General features: G+C 34.7%; 1 protein-coding gene across 1 annotated transcript in view; it reads right to left on the bottom strand.

Annotated features, from left to right (window-relative positions):
• TLL1 (tolloid like 1) overlaps positions 1–24867 on the bottom strand; it is a 132278-nt gene that overhangs the window by 59134 nt on the left and 48277 nt on the right. Inside the window, exons 2-5 of the mRNA XM_027676769.1 lie at positions 15886–15996; positions 11647–11727; positions 9378–9530; positions 7293–7410 (exon numbers count right to left, since the gene is read on the bottom strand). Coding sequence (XP_027532570.1) covers positions 7293–7410; positions 9378–9530; positions 11647–11727; positions 15886–15996 — 463 coding nt within the window. The remainder of the gene's footprint in view (positions 1–7292; positions 7411–9377; positions 9531–11646; positions 11728–15885; positions 15997–24867) is intronic.

The following is a 24867-nucleotide window of genomic DNA, read 5'->3' on the forward strand; positions in this document are numbered from 1 at the left end:
ATTGCCAGGGCCCATGGTTGGTTTCTGCCCAGCTCACTGCCCCACGGCCTTCTCCACAGAGCTTCTCCCAAGCCAGCAGTGCCTGACCTATCTTGCGCTTCCTTCTTAGGTGCAGGGCTCTGCGTTTGCCCTTGTTGAACTTCATACGGACCCTGTTGGTCAGTTCCTCCAGCCTGCCTGGGGCCTTCTGGGTGGCAGCTCTACTACTGAGGCGATCATCTGCCCTCCCTTCCCCACTTGATGTCATCTTCAAAGTTGATGAGAGCATGAACTCTCACCTCTTCATGGGTCACTGATAATGATGTTAAAAAGGACAGGTTGCAGGATAAGCCCCTGTGATACTGCACTTTCAATCACAGTTTTACCACAACCCTCCAAGCTCTACTACACAACCAATTTTAACCTATTTAGTTTTCCATTCACCTATAATCCTGCAAAATACACCTTGGAGACTGAACAGATTTAAACGCATTTGTTGAAATCCTGGAATTTAATTTGTAATTAAAAGTCTTTATGATCTGAATACAACACATGATTGCAGTGCAAGAGATTGATAAGAATAAAGGTAGGATAACCAATATAATTATGAAAAGGCAGAATGAATCCTTTTGTTTAAAATAGTCTAAACACTTCTGCAGAGTCTTCATGTTTACCACTGTGTGGAAACCCTTTAGAGAAAAATTGCAATGCAGAACTAAAGAACATTAATCATTATTTATGGCTTAAAAAAATCAAGGGTATTGAGACTGTAAGTTGTAGAATATTTAACACATTTTCAATAGTTTTAACATGCTTACATTATTGAATTCATATACACTACATACTTCAGCTAGCAAAAACATATTTGGTGGCTTAAAAATTTCCATATATATTCAATAAAATTATTGCACAGGATACTTTGGGGATTAAAAAAAAAAATCTAAATAGTACCCTCTGTGATGTCTCCTGCTTTGCTTTTATTGACACTATTCATAACCAGGGCAAAAGAATAAAGCAAGAATTTAACTACAGTCTATTTCTTCCTGTCCTTTTTACTTCTTTTAGAACAAAAGAGGGTCCAGATTTTTAAGGTTCTGCACTGTATCTTGGAAAAGGTCAGGCAACAGTTGTGTACTAAAAGCAGAATAACAAAATGGCCGATACAAAACACTAAGCTATTGAGACAATTCATAAATAAGAAAATATGGTAAATAAATACTTAATTAACCAAAGTATCAAATACAATTAAAAATACCGAGAAGATGATTGTTTCTTGAAAGTGGAGATGTTTCAGATCACTTCCGAAAGCTGTTAGTGGTATTTCATAAATCAGATAGATTTTTGGGTGTTTGACAAAATAATTTGGCATTTTACTATTACAGTAGTGAAAAACAAGAAAAGTTGTGCATTATCAAATATATTTACTGACTGAGAATACCTCATCTGACACATGTGAAAGATGTTTCTTTACAGAAGAAAAAAATTAACCCTAATCTTTTACATAGCATTCCTCTAGGTTGTCTAACACTGTACATCTAAGCCTCAATACACTGGAAATTATTTTTTTAATGCTGGCTTCCTCCAAAAAAATAAGCAGCCAGAGGACTATGGTAATTCCGTTATACAGGTTACTTGATAGATTTCAATTACCTCACAGAAAAAATAAAGAAATTAATTGAATGTTTCTTTACATGCCAAGGAAAATTAGAATTAACACAAGTCTTAAAATAACAGCAGCAGTGCACACTTATAGAGTGTCATTAGGATTTGCTAGGTTGAGTGTCATGTCAAGCACACAGATTCATCCAATTAAGCTACAAGATTCTGATCACTTCAATAATTGCATTGAGAAAAAGAGTAAGGGAAACAAAAAAAAAAAATCTATGAAGTAAATTAATTTGCAATATTATGGGTTTGACCCCAGGTGTGTTGGCAAAAGATAAAGACACCTCTGTGCTGTCTGAGCACTTGTCACACCACTTGAACTGAATCAACTGGCAGCTTTTAAAGCTGATCTCTTTAATCTTTATTGTACCAGACAGCAGTTGGAGACAGTAACTATTTATGAATCTCTAATTCCATTTAATCAGTCTAGCTGATCAATGATGGTGAGCAATGAGAAATAAATGACAGAGAGACAATGAAACTACTGGAACAACATACTCATTCTCTTAAATTAATATGAAGGAAGAAAGAATCACGTAGGGTCAATGTTGCACTCTTTTAAAAAAGCTGGATTCTTGAGAATGTGATGATATAAAAATCATCAAAGACCACAACATCATCTTGCCATGGCACTGACTGTATGAAGTTGTGGATGAAAAACTGCAGAATTTCATAAGCATAGCAGTACTGCATATCATCACCTATGTTACACAAAGGAAGAGAAAGAGGTTCACAAAATTCCCAAATAAAATCTCACTCTGGAAGCTGAGTTTTTTTCTTGGTGAAAACACCTCTTTCAATCACAAACATAACTCGATCTGTACAAAGCAGATATTGGCTATGACCTGGCTTGATGAATTTACTTTTTGTCAGGGATCAAGATACAATCATGGTTACTAAATATTTTGATTCACTACCCTAAGAGGACCTGTAGTGATGGCAGAAGTGGCTACTGCTTCTTTACCTGCTCAATAACAAACAGCTAGCAGAGTCCATCCTCAGCTAACAGCTGCCCATCTCAGTGTATTAACATAAATCATCCCTCAGAGAGTTAATGCACTGTGTTTTAGATTATGGCGACCAGTCACCTGTCTCTTGCTCACACACATGCTGCAGGCCACGTCACAGCCAGCAGGGAAGCTATGGGCAGGAGGAGTGTCAGCTGCCAGGGTTAATCAACACCTGAGAGCATGAGTCAGCCTTCCCCAGTGCACAGATTATTTAGCACAACTCTGATTTCTTCTCATTTCATAAAAATTACTGAGCACCTTTTATAACACGTTCTTTAGCTAAAGAATGCTGCAAAAGTGCACCTCAGGCAATGAATTAACCTGTTTCACCAACTTGCCTGCTATGCCTATTCAATTTATTATATGCTACATGCCTATATAATATAACAAGTTCAAAAGAGGTTAAAACATTCAGAAGCTGTTCAGTCTACAATGTTTGGAGAAGCATATGAAACAGAAAAATCAAATCTCTATCTCAGATGTATTTGTCAAATACTCATACAAGAGGATATGATATTGATTGCAATGTCATCTCAATTTTGTCATAAAAAGTGCTTAAGTCTTCTAGTGGAGAAAAAAAATTGCCACAAACTGAGATCAAAGGCACGCTGAGCTACCAGAACAATGACTAATTGTGGGGTTTTTTCCTTTTTTTTTTTGTTTCACCATATAGAAAGACGCTTGATCTTGTACTCAGTAATATTTATTAAGAGCATGTGACTTGAGCCCATCCCACTTTGCTGACCCTTTTTTAGGTTTGCATACAGAGAAGTATACTGATTGTGTCTTTGGGCACTTTCAATTTGATAGGAAAAAACATAAGGATAGAGAAGCAGTAGTGAACAAAGGGTATTTTAAATCTGTTACCAATTAGAGTGTCATTTGCCCTATTCAACTAGATGCATAAATATTTGCTGTAATAGATATTAAAGGCAGTATACACTGCTTGCTTGCTAGAAGAATCAAAAACATAATATCTTAATACTATATTCTTATTCTCACATCTGGAGGTCGTGGGTACAAATGACTATCAGTAATTAAAAAAATTTCAAAGTACTAAGTGATTCATCTGTACTACAAAACCATACTTCAACAATTAGCTGTTATCAAACTCAAGTTAAATAAACCCATGATGATAAATAATTACAGTTTAAGATTTCAGCAGATTAAATTATTCTGATGGGAAGGAGGGACCCAGCTGTAAAGCTTTTGACATTTTTCCAAACAAGCTGCCCATAAGCAAATCAGAGAAGTATGATACCAAGGGAGGTATAAAGGTAGTTGGAATATTATAATAAGCTAAGATAGAGAAGATGCCTTTTAAATTTGCAGTCCGAGAAAAGACTGCTAAACATCATGAAGACAAACCCTGGAACTCACAGTAACTTTAAGAAGAGATCTGGAAAGGTAAATATGGAATTATTTTATGTCCTAAGATGTGCAAATCATGGTACACACTGGAAATAATGATGGGGTGTCAGTGCTGCAAAAAGACCTCTGGCCCTTTTTTGGAGTCACATTCCAGCTGACCATGCATTGAACGTGGCAGCTGTTGAGAAATAGGGAGCCATCACGCTTAGGTACCTAAGTGGAAGGAGAGACTACAAGATACATGAATATCTCTTGCACTGGCTCAGCAGAAGTAATGACTCATCTGGACAAACATGCCCTAGTTTTGGGGTCCTATATTTCAAGAAATATGTGAATTAGTTGAAAAGAATCTCAAAGAACAAAACAGTGTGATCAAAAGCAAAGAAAACACTATTTATCAGGAAAGATTAAATGAATTAGGTGTTTTCTAGGCCCAAAAGAAAATAGAACTGAGGGTGGACATAACAAAAGTCTCAAATTATGTAACAGATTCCTTTGAAAAGAGAAAAGAATAATTTCTTTTCTATGGCCATAGTGAGCAGAAAAAAATAAGTTAATGTACTTCAACTGCAGTAAGAAATATCTGTTTTAGTTATGACCAAAAATAATGCCCTCAACTTACTATATTTTTTATATTACAGATGTTGAAGCAATACAATTTCTAGCAGGCTGTGAAATACTCATTTTTGCAGGTTTTTAGAAAACCAGTTAGACAAGCATGTATCAGCAATTACTTAGGTATAGCTATTTCTGTCTTAAGAATATATTAGACAACTTTCTGAAATTCCTTGCAGTCCTATGGGACTCAAAAATCAAAACTTATCTCTTGTGCACTGATGATATGTACCCACTCAACTTTAGGAAGGTCATGTATCTCTGATAACCAGCTGCTATGTTTCAAATATGCTTTTTCCATCACTGCCCTTCTGGGATGATCTTCCCATGAACTGTTTCAAGATGTAATACATTACACTCCAAACTATCTTTAATGTTTACAATGGCTCAGTAACACTTCCCTTGCTAGTGTGCTAGTGCTGTCATCTGAGACATCTGTAGATACAGCCACCTGAATTTCCGCATATATGACTGTCCACTTTGTTTCATTAAACGTGTTATGGTTTGACTGTGCACTCTTTGAGGTAGGGTTTATCATGTAGTTTTTTATTTCAACAGTCCTAAGTACAATAAAATCTTTGTCATCTGTGAATGTTAGCTGCCATGGTACTACAAACAATAATGACACAATGTGCTAACAAAACAACACAGCAGGGTGCTATGGGAAAGAACTGAGATTAATTTTAACGCGACTGGTCGTGTAGCGCAGAAAGTGTTTGCAGTTGGTTTGGTGTCGCTTTAGTCTGGGCTCTTTCCGTGGAAAATCCTGCATCAGCACTGTATGCTGGTGGGTAGTGCACAGTGGTTCCTGAAACGACTTATGGGCACAAAAAAAACAAACCAAACAACAACAAAAAAAAAACCCAAAACCAAACCAAACCAAAAAACAATAACAAAAACAAAAAAACCACATTCAATCGCCCCTTCTGTTTGGCCTGGTTTTGTTTCATCACTGATGGACTGTTAATAGCCACACTCTTCTTTGTTTTTACTTTAAACTTGTTACAGACTTCCTAAATTATTTGTATTTTGCAAAGTACCCACCAATAAAACAACTTTACTGGTAAAGGATAATGTTGACTTTGAAAGTAGATATTGAGTATATTCCAATCTTCTGGTTAAAACTGGTTATAATCCAGCCTTCCCCCTAAAGTGATTTGATCTCATGAAGCATCAACCAGCCTAAGGAACAGTTCTTTGGCTGGAGAGATTTTCTGTCATTTGGCTTTGGGTATTTTGAAGTTGTAGAATTTACATTTGGCAGATATCTTCATACTTCTCTTTCTAAAGTGACTGAAACCACTTATATCTTTCACACTCTTCTGTTTAAATTTACATTGCTTTCTGCCTCTGTGAGCAGAAGGGAACCATCATGACTTTTCTCTGCTTCCCATTTCTCTTCCGGCTGTGTCAGTATCCCTGAATACTATCTTATGGGTGAATTCTATCTTATGGGTTGTGTTAACTAAAATAATAGCCATGCTGGCTCAGAACAAAAGTTTGTTTCATTTGGCACTGTTTCTAACAGCAGTCTAGGGGTCTACAGCATACCTAGAGTGGCACAAGAACATGACAGGCAACCATAGAATAAACTCCCCAATTGCAAGGATCTGCAGCTCAGAGACTTTCAGAGGCAAAGGTGATCCCTTTCTAAAATAGCCTAGGACTGGGTTTTATTATGTTGTCCTATGCTTTAAGAAGAACGTCATGGGTACTTTAAACAAATAATTCTACATGTAATTTTACGGGCTATAAATTAAATACATTCAGGATCATTTCTACAATGCAAGGAGGTCCCAAAACTTCTTTTCACTTCCCTATCCTATTACAATTCAAAAGTAGGCATGCAAAGGGTTCAATGATCAAGAAGTCCGTAAGACAGAGAACTGTTCACTGGGAAGCCTACAACCCAAACTGGAGGTGACTGTCAGAAGTACAGAATTTACACAGGTAGCATGCACTCTTCTTGGGAAATACACATGGTGCACTCAGGAAGTTCACTGACCACTATATGAAATCAAGAATTCTGAGTGGAATAAATAACAAATGTAGCTGACTGAGGCAATCATGAGCAGTAATATCTGAAGATGGAACATGGTGATTAATGGAAAGCTGCATCTATGAATAATAAAACCTGTTCTGTTCACTTTTACACATCAGTGACCTAGAAAAAGGAATTTGCAAAATGGTCATGAATTTGGTTGTTAAACAAATCGGGGCAAGGATACAAGAGATAAAGCTACAGTTAACAACAATTAAGGTTGAAAAAGGATATGGGATAGATGTCCATACATAATTCACCAATGACATGGAGAAAGCTAAGAATAAACAAATGACAAACCTGTAATACCTTTAGAACAATGCATATAAATATTAGAAGCATGACAGAAAGCCAAACATAAGTCTAATATCTGGGTATATATAGCAAGATTATTTTATCTAGAAATAGACAAAAGAGGTGTAACTTCACAAAGTTACTACACACACTGGTTTCAATGAACTTAAAAGTCAGGCAGAACATGGGTATCATTCAAATGCAGTAACTATCTATTCATTTTCCTGTGACGAATATATTCCCTTATAACAGCAAAGCTGAGAAACACATCGAAATGTTGAAAGCACAAGTATCTGTTATCATACACTCACACTTACCCACACGGTCTGTATGTAAATACAATATAGCTTTCCTCATCGCTTCGTTCGATAAATGTAACGCACGTGTACTTTTCCCAGTGCCGCATAGCCTGTTTGAACATGGCGCGCTGGGTGCCTGGAAGGACAATTGTACGAGATGAAATAAGAGACTTTTCTAACTGCATCTTCCTCCTTACAATCCATACCAGGAATATAGGCCTGGAAGGAGTCAGTGAATCATGAAGCCCTGTGTGTCCCAGCAGTCCCATGTACTGCCAGATTCCAATTAAAGGCATACTCAGAACATCATCTCATCATACCATATGTGCCTGCAAGGGAACTGATACCGCCTGACACACTCTAGTAAATACAAAACCTGCAATAAAAACCACAACTATTTTACACCAGAGGAAGACAGAAGAAATACAGTGCTGCTTATGTGCCTGCATCAGCATAATATTTGCTAAGCAATTTCCCAGATGAACATCAAGTGAATCACCTTGAGGGAAAAAAAAAAAACAGAAAGGAAAAAACAAAGAAATCTGAGGAACCCTGGATTTTAGCTATCTATCTAATAGAAAGAAAGAAAGAAAAAAAAATCTTACAGCCTTCCACTCTGGAGACCAGTTTAATCTAAGTCATGTAAATAGGTATACCAGTCGAAGTGTTTGATTTAAATAAGGCTGACCTCAACAGGGACAAGTCTCTTCTTCTTTGCATCAAAATCTTTCAGAAAACAAATGATATATCAAAAGTGGGAAATTAAGAATTTGGTAAAATGCTAAGCGCACATAGATACTAGTTTTAAAAATGAGAAACACATTCAGAAAAGGTCAGAGCTATACCCTACATGCAGATGCAGCCAGGCCAGCTCTCAGCACAGAACACAAAGCCAGCTAGTACACAGTACTTCAGAGAGCATAGCAATGTAATTTCACTGCCTGACAAAAGACAAAGTTTATTGACATAGGGGCAGTATCTGAGAACATAGCTGTATTGCTTCAAAAAGAACACTATTATTTGGCAAGAATTTGCTAACAGAAATACATCCATCTTGCAGGTTACAGCATAGGATAATTAAAAAAAATCAATTTTTTTTTTAAACTTAAAGATGACAAAACCTCAAAGTTTGTAAAATGGCAAGTTCAAATCATATCTGATTCTAAAAATTAAAGGCTATTCCATCCAATCTTGCCCTTTTCCTTTATCTTTAAGCAACATTTTCCAAGCTTTGGAATTTAACTTTCTTTATGAAAAAGGCAAAATGTTTAATCTGGTATGCTTTCATTTAGCTTACTATGATTATTTCAGAAGATAGTAATCCTAAAGCAAAGGTCACATTTGGTATAGTACTATGTAAATTCACAAACTCGAAATTTGACTGTAAATGTCAGTTTGAAAGGAATGGTTTCTCCATATACACACAATGTGTGAGCATTTGCATGTTTCTTTTGGTTCCCTGTATTACCATGCACAGTAAATAAGACGTTATTACATATCTTTTCCCATTTTATTTCGGTTTTTTGCTCCATTCTCTTTAAAATTATGTCTTACATTCTCATTGATATTGATCCATTTACATTTTTCAGGCATAACAAATGTTTTAAACTTCTCCTACAGTTGTCTGCCAAGAATTCTATATATAGTGTAGCCAGCCTTCTTGTCATATATAACATCTGTGTGTACCCATCTGAAAACTAAACTGAGGAATGACAAAACACATTTGAGTCAGTTTGTTGAGTGAAATCAGTTTAGCGGAATACATGTCACACCAGTTGAATTAGATATATACTTGTGCCAAATATCCTGCATTAAAAAAAAAAATTCCCCAAAAAACAGATTTCTTGACATTCTATTACTTTGGCTCTTGGAAACAAACATGTAACAGGAAATATTAAGCAAAGAAAAAGAGCCTTCCCTCTCTAAGAGGTAGTTATACATTTTTATTATGTAGCTTGCTTTTGAAAACAATTAATTAGACTAAGATTTTTTCTTTTGACTTTCATAGCATGACTTTACTTCTAAAAATTAAAAAAAAAAAAAAAGAAGGCAGCAATTTAAAAAAATCATATTTCCTCTTTCCATTCAAAGCATAAAGCTTACCAGTGAAATTTCCACCTATAACATATGGAATGACACCCCCTGGCCATATTCTTTCTGTTCGTGATGTAGCAGCTCTGGGAAATCGTTTTTTTTCATTTTTCCCTGAGAATTTTGCAGTAGTTCTTCCTTTAGATGTATTATTTTGCTCAAAACCTGTAATGGTAATTAAAATACTGAATGAGGTCACACACAATCACACACACACAAAAAGAGAACAACTATTTTCCAGCAGGTCAAACTCAGATTATTTCTTTACGCCTCTTAAAAGTAGGACATTGCTGTTATGTGACAATCTATCATTACTTAGTTTTCTGAGAAAGGCTTGAAATAAGTCTGAATCCTCATTTTTTAAACATATCTCGAGCAACAATTTTGCACGTATGTTTATTGACTGGAATGAGCATTGCATAATTGCATCTAAATTTTCTCATTTAATAAAAATATTTGGAAAATTACACTTTGTTTTTAGTGGGTTTTTTTGGGGTTTCTTTTTTTTCTGGCTTTAGTGTTATTTTGGATCTTTCAATAAATTAGTATTTTTCCAGCAAAGAAGGAAAGTCTTTGGACAGACTCAAAGTAATCAAAGCATTCACTATCTCTTTCATTTTTATTGTACGATCTGGAAAAAGCACCAGAGCAGAAAGAAGCCCATACATTTTTCATAAAATAACTTTTGGACCCCATGAATAAGTATTACTCATGACTGGAGTTTCTTTACAAGAGAAAAAAATATCTGCCATTCTCAGGGATATTACCACCATTCATTCCATTACAGTCAAATCTTTCTAAATCAGCTGAAACCTACAGTGACAATAGGAAAGGATAAGGATAGTTAGATAAGGACTTGCACATCAGAACAGGTGCTTCTTCTGAAGCAATTTACAGGTTAGTATGCAGATCTGAGCAGTTCATAAAAAACGGATCCCTTGAAAGGTGATCAACAAATCCAACTCAGTGCAGTTGAAATCTTACTCCTCATTGAAGAGTACACTTTCCCTCTGTGAGAATCCCCTGTGATACCAGATGCACCAAGGTGTTAATGACTAGGTCAGAATCAGGAAGGATTCCAGGGCAGGATCATGGTAAGGAATCTTGGCATAGCCCCAGGGCTGAGAGAGCAGCAAAAGGAAGAAAGGGAAGAAGCACCAGCACAATGCAGGGAGAAAGCTCTTTGATACACAGGAAGAAAAGTCTGCCTTTGTAACAACCTGCATGTAACAAATTATATCAGGAGTGATACAGAAAATTCCAGGGATTTCAAAAAAAAACCAAAACAACGCACTCAGGTCAAACAAGTAACTTATCCTTGTAATTAAAAAAGTGTGTAAACAGGAATTATGCAACAGTCTACACAACAGGTAGACACTTCACAGAAAAACTGTTGTTACACTTAATATGCAATCATTACTGAACCACTTCAGATGTTTACACAGATGTTTTACCATTTCAAATTCTTTTTATCAGTGCACTCCAGAACTCTAGGTAAGAAATTTATGCCAAATTGCATGTGAAAGATTACAAGAATTTATGCAATACTAAAATTTTAAATCTCTTATAAAGAATGAAAATTATATATCAAAGCACATCTGCAAAGGCAGTTACCATGCTCTGGTTAATCTTGCAAGATACATTGAGACAAAATGTGGTACAATTACAACGCAGTTTTACATATTTTCCTTTTTGAAGTTGAGATTTCATGATATTAAAGTGACGTCTCCTTGCATTAAATACAGTGAGTAAACTCAACCAGTACTATTGGAGATTCCACTTCTGTGGGCTGTTGAATTCAACTACATTTATACTGACAAGAGTATGATTAGTATAAAAATGTGTTTGTTCAGCATAACACACTACAAATGATTCAAACACAGTATGAATCATCAGAATGCCCCACCTGGATCCAGAAAAAAAGAAAGAAACAAACAAAATTAGTAGCTATGCAGCATAGCCTACCTGCCATGAAAAGACACTATATGGATATTAGTTGAGCTGATAACTGTGAACACAGTCATACAACAAAGTTAAGCAGTTTTTAATACAAGATTTAAAACTATGTATTTTAGCTTCCAGATTTGATACTGAAGTAGAACTCTAAGAAAAAACAACAAAAAGCTAATCTCTTCATTACTATTCTTTCACTATTTATGTTATAATTTGTTTATGCCAATAGCAATACATGAAGGCTTTAAAGTGTTAAAGTACTATCATCATTAACATTCATGATACACTATGACATCAGGCAACTTGCTAATTTAAACACTGAAAATACCAGAGCCAAATCTTCTTATCCTCTCTATAAGCTGATAGAGGGCACCGTGTTTTTTTGACATTCCATGTTCTCCAAAGCCACCTTTAAAAAGAAAAGAAAAAAAAAAAAGAAATTTTCAAAAGTTAAAAACATGGAATCTTAAACCTACAGCAACTATATAGCCTGGAGAAATTAGAAAATGTCCCATAAAATCTGCAATGCAACTTAAAGGAAACTTAATATTTTTAATGATTTGCATAAAAATTTTTCAAGTATTCTTGACAATGCAATAAAAACACATTATTAGCTGAAAAATTTTCTAATATGCATTCCATGAATGTAAGTCAACACTTCTTTGTTAGTCAGGCAAGTCATGACAATTACATCATCTAATCATTATTTGGAGCTTTTTTTGTTTCTGGTGACCTTGACATCCTCAGAGCTATATTGACTGACAGCTAAAAGGCTTACCCTCACAGAAATTTCCTGAGTACATGCCATAATTTTCTCATTCCAAGGGAGGGAAAGAGGGAAAGCAAACAGCCAAAGTTTCATCAGAAAAAACAACAAAACACACACACACACACAAAAAAATAAAAAAAACACAACCAAAAAGCCCAACAAAAACCCAAACCACCACCACAACAACAAACAACCAAAAAACCCCCAACCCTTCACCACACACAAAAAAAAACCAACAAAAAACCTCCAACAAAACTGATGCAAACTTAATATTTCTGATTTTACCATGAAAGATTTGGGTATTTTTTCCAGCATGCAAATAGATGTCAATGCACTCTAAAGGCTTTGAAACATTACAAGCTGGTGTATATGCAGTAAGACCTCACAGGCATATAAATAGACAGATAGATAGATAGATAGACAGACAGACAGACAGAGATCTGCGTCATTGCAACAATCATTGAAAATCTAAGTTATGAAGTAGTTTATTTTAACATTTACCATCCCATTTACAGAAATAAAACATATTTCTGGGTTTACTGCATGCAGTCTGACACATACACCCTTCACATATAAACCTTTTGTGGCTGCAAGTGCCTTTTCAATCACCAGTAAACCAGAAGCAAGAACACTGACAACACAGCACTAGTCAATTAAATCATTCAGAATTGTTCAGAAAGTTTTGTGATTTTCATAATTTTGAACTAGGTTGTATTTTACAATTCACAGTATGTTATAGGACAAGTGAATTTTTAAACTACTTTTACAATTGAAAAAGTAAAAAGATGGAAACAGATCATTGGCACCTCCAACTGCCACTAAAAAGACCTTTCCAAAATTCCTATGAAAACTTTCAACATATATGTAGAAAATACATTTATTAAACAGTAACTTAAAATCATATTGCACATGAGAAAATTCCATAAAAGGCAAGTCAGTGTGTGGTTGCTCAGTGAATAACAATGTGCCTAATTATTTGGATTACATTGTCACATAGCTGCTGGCTCCCTTGAGAAAAAATTTCCAAATTTTTAAAAACATTTTAGATAGATGAGGTAATACATTCCTTTCCAACAAGTTATATAGTAACTATAGCATATACTGCATAGAATATAACATTGATCATCATTAATGTAATTGTCTCTCATGTTACCATTCATCTTCTAAAATAAGGTATATAGCTAAAGATTCTAAAAGAATAATAAAAAGTCCTTAAAAGCATCAACTGTCAGAAATAACAGAAAAACCCCAGAGAATCCATTATTTACTTAAGGATATTATTATACTATATTTCTAGGGAAAAAAAAAAGAACTCTCACTTTTGTCTTACCACTGCTTGTGTATTTCATTTAGCAAAAAACAAAGAAGAAAAAGTATCTCACCTAGACTGTCTTATATGAATGATATTAAGACTTGCCAAGCCACACAGCCTAAAAAAAGTTTTAAAAAAATTTTTATTTGCTGCATCCTCTCACACTTCAAGCAGGAGAAGGTAGATGGTTTAGGCAGTTTGGACTCAACATACACATAAAATTTTTATCAGCTCTACTGTTGTTTCTGTTTACAATGATTATGCATTTTGCTTGGACGGAATGAAAAATAAAATAACAGAGCCATACTCCAGGAAGCTCACAGATTATCTGACAAATCCAGACAGATAATCCTCCCCAAAAGGAGCAGTCACATAATGTGAACCAGGGCCTGTGAGCCTCAGGATTTTAATTAGAGTTGCAATGACAACAGTGTCTCCACCACTCCATCTTGATGGTTTACAACCAAGTATCTAACCCTTCTACAAGATGTCACCTTTAGTTTGTGAAGACCAGCTACAGAGGATGCCCAGAATTCAAGCTTGCAATTGTGTTTATAACTAAGGTAAAATTTTTCTGGCTATATTACAGACATTTTACATTCCTTTTCCAGTTGCTACCTAATATCAACTAGCTAGTTGTTGGCAATTTGCTATTTCAGAAATTAGGGGTAGAAAAGCACACTAGGTTGTGCAGTTTGCAAAAATAGGCTAAATTCCAAGTTTATGCATCAAGAATGCTGTAAATGTAGAAAAAAAATTACATATATGCAGTGCAAAATTGAGTTCCCCAATGTTGTTTTTAGAAAAAGTAAGAATGCTGAGGGTTCACTGAGAGCAATTATGAAGTCATCAACGTCAGGAGAGTTTGTTGTCAAAAGTTTAGTCCTGCTGACCATCACAGTTGGATTGACTTGTCTTGTGCAACACAGGTAGAAAAATTTGATCCAAATGTGTTAGTAATCCTCAACAGGGTGACTTGATATCCTGAATGGGATACCATCCACAAGAAAAGATAATATGCCTATCACAAAACATGTAAGGAAGGAAAACTAAATAATATTAATATATTATATTTAATAATAATATTAAAAATAATTTACAAACTGCTTAGTAATGTATATTGTTTTTGTAGCCATTAACAAAGAAAAAAAAAAGAAAAAGAACAACTTTGCAGTTAAAAAGAAGAAATAGAAAAGCAAGAAGAAAACAAGAAAAGGGAGTCATTGGGCCAAAGAAATCACTTGACTGCATTACTCCAAGGGAAAATCAGTGATCTTATTCTACATTTTGTCAACAAAACTAGTGCCTGAAATACCTTCAAAAGGTAATTGAAACTATTCGTTGGGGGGAAAGGAGGCAGGGAGACCACTGATTCTAACATTTTAAAATCAAGTCTAGATCTAGAAATTATCAACACTGTTCCTGCCTTGAAAAGACAAGTGGATTTAAAAGAAGATAAAATAAATTTTCAAGTTGTCATCAAAATAGTCTAATCACAACATCTACGTAGGAAGAGTAAAAATACTTTTAAAGATATCAATATTGAAATCTTAAATTTAAAATTGCTTCTTTCACCTGAAAAATGTACTTCCACATATCAGGAATAAGTTACAGTATCTCAGTTCAGGACCATATAAAACATGCTGAATAGAAAATAATTTTTAATTATACATTTATAAATTCTCTAATAGCATTTTTTCCAGAATTTTCCTAAGTAACTTGTCTTTTTATGGTATCATAACCTGAAAGTTTACAAATTCTCAGTTATCAATTTACAAATCAGATTCTGAAAGGATAAATATTTTTAAACATTAGATAGACACCCATTTAGATATGGATTATGTTTTTTCTCTTTTGCAAGCACACATATGTACACATAAATAATATCTCTTTATCTATGCGTCTGAATATCCAGCTGCCTGTGTTAATCAGATTGCAGTTCTGGCAATAGTGCATTGGATGTTAACAATAGCAAATAAACATATACTAAAATGCCATATAAATAGTTGCTTTTTAGAGAAGGCAAATTTTGACATGTTCTAGTGTTGCTTCTAGATCTAAGTACAGAACTGGATGAAACACAAAAAAGAACAAAAGGAGGGATTGTAATCCAAGGTCCCCAGTTTTGTCTGTAGGATAACCCATAGGTTCTCCACTATCAGGAACTTTCAGTAATGAAATCAAAGCTTTTTACAATTTCCTTTCCCCCAGGACCACCTGCAGAGTAGACTCATGGTTCCTACCAGCTTCTGCTCCTCAGTTCAACAAGATATTTTTCATCAGAAATGCCAGAATAAAATTAAAATTTCTACTTCTCTCTTTCTTTCCCTAAAGCAAATTTATACTCCTTGTATAATATTTTTTTAAGTGTAAATTAATGCCATCCAAGACATTATACTGACTTTCCATATTTAAAACAGAGATTGCCTTCTATGTGGAATTAACTAAAAGGAAAAATAAGTTAAAACAAGCTTGAAATAGCATACCTGTGTTATGGCCAAGTCTTTCATTGGAGTGCAGTGTAAGGTCAATCGTCCTGTCAATTTGAAAGATTTTTAAGTCTTCATCATCTAAGGCAATATCTCCCCAAAAGACAGCTTTAAATAAAAAAGAGCTCAATTTAATTAAAGAATTTATTTGGACAATAAAACCAATCTGAAGAATATGATGCCATGTTTACATCCTTTGGGAAAGTATATGGTAAATATATATAAATATATAAATATATTCGCTTACTGATCTATGGTTTTATATGAAGAAAGAAAGAAAAGTACATAGCAAGAGACAAATAATTTGTTTCAAAATCTTAAAGTCTATTCAGTTTTTATGCACATTGTCTAAATGCAATAATTTAAATGTAATACCTATCTATTAATTTTTTTTAGTATTTTAGCATGTAATAAAGCATGTAAGTAAATACAACAAAGCAGAAAAGACACTGAGACATGTGAAAATTTGAACTATGAAGTAAAAACATACACTGCTAAAAACCACAACCTTTAAATTTCCTAACATCACTCTGAAAATGGGAATTATCTGAAGGAATTTTTATTATGTTTCACTAACTTTCCATATTACATTATGTTTCCCTCAGATAATCAATATGTTTATCTTTTTTCTGTAAACTGAGTAAAAAACACTTTTATTTTTTATTTTCCTCTCACATTATTTGTACACTTTCCTTTTGTATTTTAATCTCACTATCAGGATGCTTTCGAATTCTTTCTTTTTCAAAGCTCCAGTCTCTTTCAAACCTTCCTTTGGCCCTTTTGTGGGCTCCTTCTCTCTTTTTCTGTTTTCTTCCAGTTTCTTTCCTTCTGACTTTCACATAGTTAACTCATCTTCCCTAAGCTGCTACTACAACTCAGTTGACTATGATACAGCCCCACTTCCAAGAATTCAGGACCTATAACCTCAATCTTTCATCTCCACCTATTTTTTGCTGAGATTTTATCCTGAGATCTCCCTGACAACTTAAACTTGTCATTGAAGATGAACTTAACAGGCCATATCCTCAATTGCTGGGAATGAAATCAACAGAGCATGTACCAATTAACATGAGCTGAAGTGGTTGTTCATTATCTTTATCCAAATTCTTCCTTTTCCCACTGCCTCTGTCAATAGCTCTATTATTTGTCCCCTCAGTCACAAAATCCCTATGTTCAATCTTAGTGTCATCTTCAACTCCTTTCCCTCTTTCTCCCATCTGGGGAGACATCACTAACTGCTTTGTTTTTTGTTACACTGCTCTACAGCAAATTGTTTTCATCACTTCCATGCAACTAACCCTTGTCCAAAGTCCAGCTGTTTCCAAGTCAATTTCTCTGGTCATCTTCCATTCAAACGTATCCTAAACATTATTGTTAACTAGTATTCTTTTTCTCTGTCTATTCTTTATGTCACATTTTAGAGACTACTCATCAGGTAATATTCTCAGTAGGTTCATGTTGCTGCAAAAGTTATGTATTTCTAATTTAGTGATGTTCACATTCATTAGTGTTTAATCAAATCCTACAAAAAAGAGTTTTTACTTAAGCAAAAAGATAGGTATTTATAAAGAACTGCCAGATATTATATTACTTCCTCCTATCTGTATTATTTTTCTTGAAAACAAAGCAACTAGTAGAAATCACATTGTCTGTGCCTTTGGTCTGCCTTGTAAAATACTTAAGAAAATCCCCAGATCACTTACACAGAGTTCCAAACTGAAAGTGAAACTTTCCAATTAAGAATATAACAAACAATTTATGTCTTCCCCAAATATTTATATTCTCATGTATATAATCTTTTGCACAAGATAATATGTCTTAGAAACCACAAATGTTTGAGATCATTACTGAAACTGTTCAGTGACTTCTGGCACATTCAGAACACTATCCTTCCAAGGGTTACTGTTCTTATGCTCACATTGGACACATTGGCTACATTATTCCTCTAGATAGCCTGTTCTCACCAGTGATGGTTTTTACCATCAGGTCAGGAGACAGAGCTAGTGGCAGTTTTCGGTGGTTTAGGATTTTTTCCCTCAAGCTTCTAGGAAAAAATACCCTTACATTATCAGGGTTTTGAATAGCGAGGAAATAAATCAGTAGTCTCTGTCTGACTTGAATTAAATATTATTTACTTCTACTTTTATAAACATCTTCTAGAGATTTCTCTTGAGTGTCATTCATAACAGGGACCACTGTATAAGCACACTGAAAGATTGCAAACTTGAACAAACAAAACAGAAAATGGTTAAAAGAAGAAACTTAACATTTCAGTCTATAAAGACAAAATGTGCCCCAGCAGAAGTCACACAGATTGTCCACACCAAACTCGAGGAAGTGCTAAAGCTTAATAACAAACCTATTTTTCTTTCCTGGTGATATTGAGAGTTAACAAAAGGAAGATTCCATATTAACAAACGATGATGCAAAAAAATACCCACTGATAGAAATGCACTAGCAGAAATCATTTAGGTTTCTGTGTGTAATACTAATGTATAAATAAGAAAACTCAAGGCAAATCAAACTTCATACTAATAATAAAGTAGAAAAAAATTAGTGGAAAATATCCACCCTAGTCTTGATGATGCATCTTTATCACTTTTACCACCTCACTGTGGTAGCATTCACCTTAAGAAGAAAATAGAAATAGGAAAGACTAAATCCTATGAATTTGTCTGATAGAAAAGTATTGAATTTGTGTGCAAATATATAAAATATACGTCAGTGTTCAGGCAATGTGTAACCATTTTGTCTGTCGGGTTAGAAAGGAAAACAAAGCTATGCTATTTTTGTTAAATATCTGGACCATTACCTAGCTTTTGATTAGCAACCAAAGACAAAGTTGAGTTTAAAAATAATAAAACCACAATAATATAACAATATGACCAATAGCAGCTACATTCTCTGACGTATTAAAGAAATATGAGATAACACTGAAGAAAGAAATATATAAGATTATTTGATTAAAAGTATAATGGAAAGTTTAGAACTTTCTTTAGGCCACTGGTTCTTTTTACTCAAGACAATTCTATTTTGCAGAAGATGACAAACACGATGTAATGTAGAAACCTTAATAAAATGAACTCATTTGACTTTACCATAATTTAATAAGTGACACTTAACTTTCAGTGAACTAAACCTCTCATCTTCTGAATTAATTTCACTTTACCTAGCAAATGACAAAACAGTTAACTGGATGCTATTTAATTTCAATATAGACCAAGCAATCAGCAACTGATAAAAAGAGATAACTGTCTTTTTAAAAGTACATCTTCTTTCCAATGAAAGGTCTGCAATGAATATTAATTCTGCCCTTCAAAGCCTGAAGCACAACCCCACCTGAATTATCAAAAGAAGTAAAAAAAGTATCTCCCATAACTGTTAAAAGAATCCCTTAATTTTTTGGAATGCCGGTGTAAGCGTCAAACTACTTTGTAACTAGAGAAGACAATATTTTTATCTCCTGCCTTTAAATTTTTATGGCCTGAAACTATCTGAAGAAGTCAGTCCATATACTTCATCATGTCACAAACCAATCTTAAGCTTACAGAAAGCAAGCAGAGGATTGTTTGGGTATGCAAGGCATGATGTTAAAGACTTTGTTAAAAGCATGTTAGGATTAAGAGCTTTATTAACTCCCTCTAAGGAACATCTGACAGAATTGACCAGTTCAGCTGTTCACCTCCCTCATTTTTCATAGATATTTAAATCATAAGTTTCATCCAGAAAATTATCAAGAGTTTGATAATCAACCAACTAGGCATGAAAAAAATGAAACAAAAGGATAGAAAAACTACTACAGTGATTGAAACAGAACTTTAATGTATCTCTACTTAAGGTTGCTTCATATTAACTCTTATCCTATCTATCTACTCCATGATCACAATAACTTGATGTTAGAGATAGATTTTTTGTTTAATTTGAAAATGCAAGACTGACAATAAACTTAAGAAATATCTGTTGAAAATCTGAGACAGTATGAATTTCAGAGAAAAACTATTTCAAATATCTTTTATTATATAAAAGTTCTTAAGAAAAAAGAAAATTGAACTTTTTGTCCAGTACTTGAAAAAAAGATACATACCCTGTCATACTAAATTTCATGCAACTTAGTTTTTATTTGCTTTATAGTTTTATATGTTTTATATGGCCACAACATTATGCATTTACAGCAATTCAAAAGAGAAAATACATGCAGCAATTTCAGAAAGGTGGACACAAAGTGGTTATGCAGTAAAGGCATGTTTTTCTGTAATAGTGGAGAAGGATTTTTGCGGAGGTATTAAAATAGAAAACACACTTCACCAGTAGATGCAGCTCTGCTTTCACACAACTCAAAAGCCCTCAGTCAAACACCATCTACAAAAAGGTCTTATTTTATTGAAAAAGAGAAAACACTACTATATAAAGCAGCTAAGTTTGCTACCTGTAAACAAGCAAACAAACAGGAGAATAAGGTTGCAAAAGATATTTTCCATCCAGAGAATCACACCTTAATATTACCACATAAGTCATGTGAATGGAAGGGAAAAATAAGATCATATATAACACACAGATCAAGCACAGCAACTACAGCTACATTCTACTACTTGTAACAGGATCTATTATTTCGTGATAAGCAATTAATATCCACCTGTAAACCTATCTTTGCTAATCCACTCTCTTCCAAGAAGACCATCACCACATCAAATATCCAGTATTCTAAAAGAATGAAATATGCTACTAAGGACAGGAAATAAAAATAAATAAATTTATAAAATAATCTTCAAAAAAAGATTAAAACTATTTTATGTTTATAGATGTACACATATGGTATGAATCAATGAGCATATACAGTGAGGAAAAAAAACATCTTTCATAACTTTCCAGAAGATGGCTGGAAGTCAATGGAACACGAAAGAAATCCTATCGTTAAAATCATGGGGCTGTAATATGTGGTAGGATGGCTCATTCTAGGATTTGAAATATCAATTAGCATGTAAGTCTGCAGAATATATACAGGAGTATATTTCTTATAATTGCAATAATAAAATTATCTACTTCAAACTTTGTTCACAATTTGTCCTACAATTTTCACTTTTAAAAACTCAAATCATAAGCAGCCATTTTTTAATAAAGTATATTCCTGATAGCATTCATGCTATTATAAGTAACAAAGTATAAAATGCAAGTAAATAAAGATCGCTGTTGCTTGTCCCTACAGCACAGCAGCGTAGCAGAATAAAACCAGCTCAGCCTTGTGGCAGGTCAGGAGCACCTGACTACCCATCATAGCACCCAGAGACCGATCCCTTCAGAGATCACCACAACCCAGAAATAATTTTTGGGACTCGATTTGTTCTGATGACTCTGCAGGCTAGACACATGTTCAACTGAGACTTTCTCAAATTGAGATGTAAGCTGTGACCAGCCACACAGGTATTCTCTTGTTCTGTTTTGACAAAGAGGTTACTCCTCTACTGAAAAGATACCAATGAGAGGATTAAGGCAATATTAGAAGGCATTTTGAAAACAAAGGCTCAAATTTTGGTATTCTAGTGGGAGCGGAAAGCATAGGAAGTTTATGCTTTATATCCTTCACAGAAGCTGCCAAGAATGGCCAACAAAAAACATAAGAGTTAACTGCAAACTACGACTAAAATCTGAAGAGCTCCTTTAACATCTTTTGATAGAGGGTGGGACACCCAACACATTTCAAAGTCTGACCAGTAATTCATGTAGCAAGAGGCACCAAAAAGTGTGCTGGCCCAGCTTCAGGGCAGATATTCACCTAAACCTACAAGCGCAGCAGTTCTAATTAGCAGACTCTTCCACGGCTGAGTCATTGAATACTTCCCTGAAACAACACAGCTATGTGCATTATAGTCTGTCTTGGTGAGTCACTTTGTTCCATACAATCCATTCACAGTTTACATAACTGTCTCTAATTCTGAATGGAAAAAGCGAAGATTAGAGCTAAGTAAATAAAGACAATTTCACCTCAATAAAAGGAAAATAACAAACGCTACTATAACTAACCTGATTCTGTATTCCCATTGTGAAATTAAAGTTAATCTAATCAAGTGTTTGATAATTATCCAAATAATGTTCATTTTTCATTGAACGAAAATATGTCAGAAAAAAGTTAAATGAAACTTTAACAGCACTGAATAAAAGACAAGAGCAGTCTATTTTCACAGGCACATCAAAACAGAAAGTTAATTACTTCATGAATTTCACCATGCAGCATTTTGAAATCTGCACGTGACTATAAGCGTCAGCAGAGCAGCTTGATATACTTGAAAAAGCTCACACAGAGACACCTGAAAACAGAAGTAACACCTCTGACAGGCTGCGTCCATGTTTCCATTTACTGTAAAAGTAAATTATATAAAATAGGACGCTCATCAACATTCATACCAATTCTATTTTTCAAACTCCCAACCAGAAAACAATTTTCCCTAAGGAATGTATAATTTCCATTTCTATCAGAAAAGAAAATAATGATGGCAGAATACTTGTAACATCTCCAGACTGTATACCAGTTGGAAATTCATTCCTCCGTTCTTTTGAATGTGACATCCCTTGACAATAGCTCATATGGGCACACATAATATTATCCTGAAATCAGCCAGCTTGTATATGGCAATGATGCAGCCTTAGAAGCACAAATTTTAATGCAATTTACTCAAATCTTCAATGACACTGTTTCCACGTTTGACAGCATTACCTGCAGCTCACCACTGTCTCATGTTACCCACTCCTAGAAATTTCCCTTATGCTCCCCATGCACAATACTTTTAGCTTCCTTCCTTCCTTTGACCATGTGTTCACGTTTATAGGTAGGATGCTGCCAAGGCAACATCCCTATTGAGACATTCAGATGCAATACATTTTTCCTAGAAATCATTAAAATGAGAACAAGCCAGGGCAAATAAACAGCATACGATAGAGAACTCTCTATCGTTGCTCCCAAGTTACACTTGTGGAGCCCCTTCTGAGATGTGTAGCATTTCATTGCAGCTCCTCCACAGTGTTTTCCAAGCTCTGCAGGAAGCTACTAACAAACTGAACTAACTAGGACAGAAAAATAACCAGGTATGACCTGACTATGGACAGAGAAAACAGCTGTAGAACCAAAGGCAGGAGAAGAGAAATAATTGCTGGAGAGGCATCAACCATCCTATAGAGCCAACTGGTTCCAGACAACCCTTCCAAGCACATGGCAATCACATCACAACGCAGATGGGCAGATGGGGTAAGTGGCATGCAATACTGGGGCATGTCCCAAAGCAGGAAACACCTCTGATATAAAACAATACTCAAAGGAAAATGGAACAATTGTAACACCTTTTGTCAGGGTAAAACCTTCGCTTACCAAAAGAGACATTTGTATAGATGTCCCCTCTTTGTGAGAGGGGACACTGCTTTGCTACAGATGTTTCTTCATGGCACAGCATAAATCTTGATTTACAAATATCCATTTACTTGGAGCTAACTTCAGCTTTTACTTTGTTCTTATTTTCAAAGTAGTGACTTTTTCAGGTCCTTTTTTTTCCTTATACTGTTTTTAGTGAGAGTTTTCATATTCCTTTACAATTAATACAATAAAAAATAAAAATAAAAATCTTAAAAAGAGTACAGACAATTTTGACGGAATTTCCAATCTTTGGTAAAAGGACAAACTTCATTCCTAAACTAACTGAAAGGTATTTTGAGGACAGGCTCTTCAATATTGCAACAGCTACTCTATGAAAGGTTTCATTCTTGGTTAAGCTGCTCAACCTGGCAAGCTTCCTGACTTTCAGTAACTATTTTCTTTTTTTAAGTAAGATCATCATCAACACCACACCTGCTTTGTAACTGGTAAAATCTATTCCTCATGAAATGGGTTAAACATTGAACTGAATGCACAGGACATCGCTCAGCCAACAGTAAAGGTGTGTGCACACCCCATTGGCACAGCAAGCAGCTACGCTAAGAACTTTCTTCACCACTGATGACTGAGTCAGGCCAGATATTGGCAAAACAAACCTACAGAGAAATAATCTCAAGGAGATCCATTTACCCATCCTACTATTAATATGTTTTATAATCATTTTCTACTGTTTCAAGTTTTTAGTAAGCAGAAAGGATCAAAAGTTAAAAAAAAAATAAAATTGACACACAAGACTTTTTTCAGAGCAATTATCAACCACTTTGAAAGGAAAGCAACAGCAAGAAACCAGTGGCTCTCAGAAAGATCCATTATAGCCAGAAACATAGGACTATCACAGCTAATTTTTCTTAACACAACAAATGTTGATCTGCTTTTCATGAAACCGAATCAAGAGTACCATCCTTTCCTATGCCTGTCACTCCTTCTGCCACTGGGATAACAGAGTCAGTGAGGGAAACAATTCTCCCTCTTTCTGGAAAGGGTGCAAGTCTGCCCTAGCAGAAACCATTGCTGAACTTTGATTTAGTGATAACTGACTGCTGTTTCTGGCATAGGAAAAGAAGGCTGATGGGTCATCAGGATCTGTTTGCTGTCCCCAGCCACCTGCAAATGCTGACTTCTTCTGCTATACCTAGCTTTATTAAGGAGGTTAGAAAAATACACCACGGGGGAAATTCAGATCTATAATATCAGAACAGTCATAATTATCCCCGTTAGTCCTTTGTGACCACTATGATGCTATAATATTCACCTTCATTTTACTTTGAAACTCCATTATCCTCTGAATAGCCTTAGGGTCAAGATCTACAAAATTAATTATATGGCTAAGCTTTCTTACAGTAGAAAGAATAGACTCCATGAGGCAAAATTATCACTCTTAAAGTGAAATTTTTTTTAAATATAGAAAACACATAAACGTATAAAACTATGAAAGAAAAAAAGTTTGTTTTAAAATTAAGAACAGATTTTAATTAATTCTGTTCCTTAAAGAATGGGAAAATGGATAATTTCAAAAATAAGCCACATAGAAAAGGATGGAGAAAATTGTTGGAAAGAAAGTA

The sequence above is a fragment of the Neopelma chrysocephalum genome, unplaced genomic scaffold (assembly GCF_003984885.1).
Source record: "Neopelma chrysocephalum unplaced genomic scaffold, ASM398488v2 Primary Assembly neopelma1_42, whole genome shotgun sequence".
NCBI lineage: Eukaryota > Metazoa > Chordata > Aves > Passeriformes > Pipridae > Neopelma > Neopelma chrysocephalum.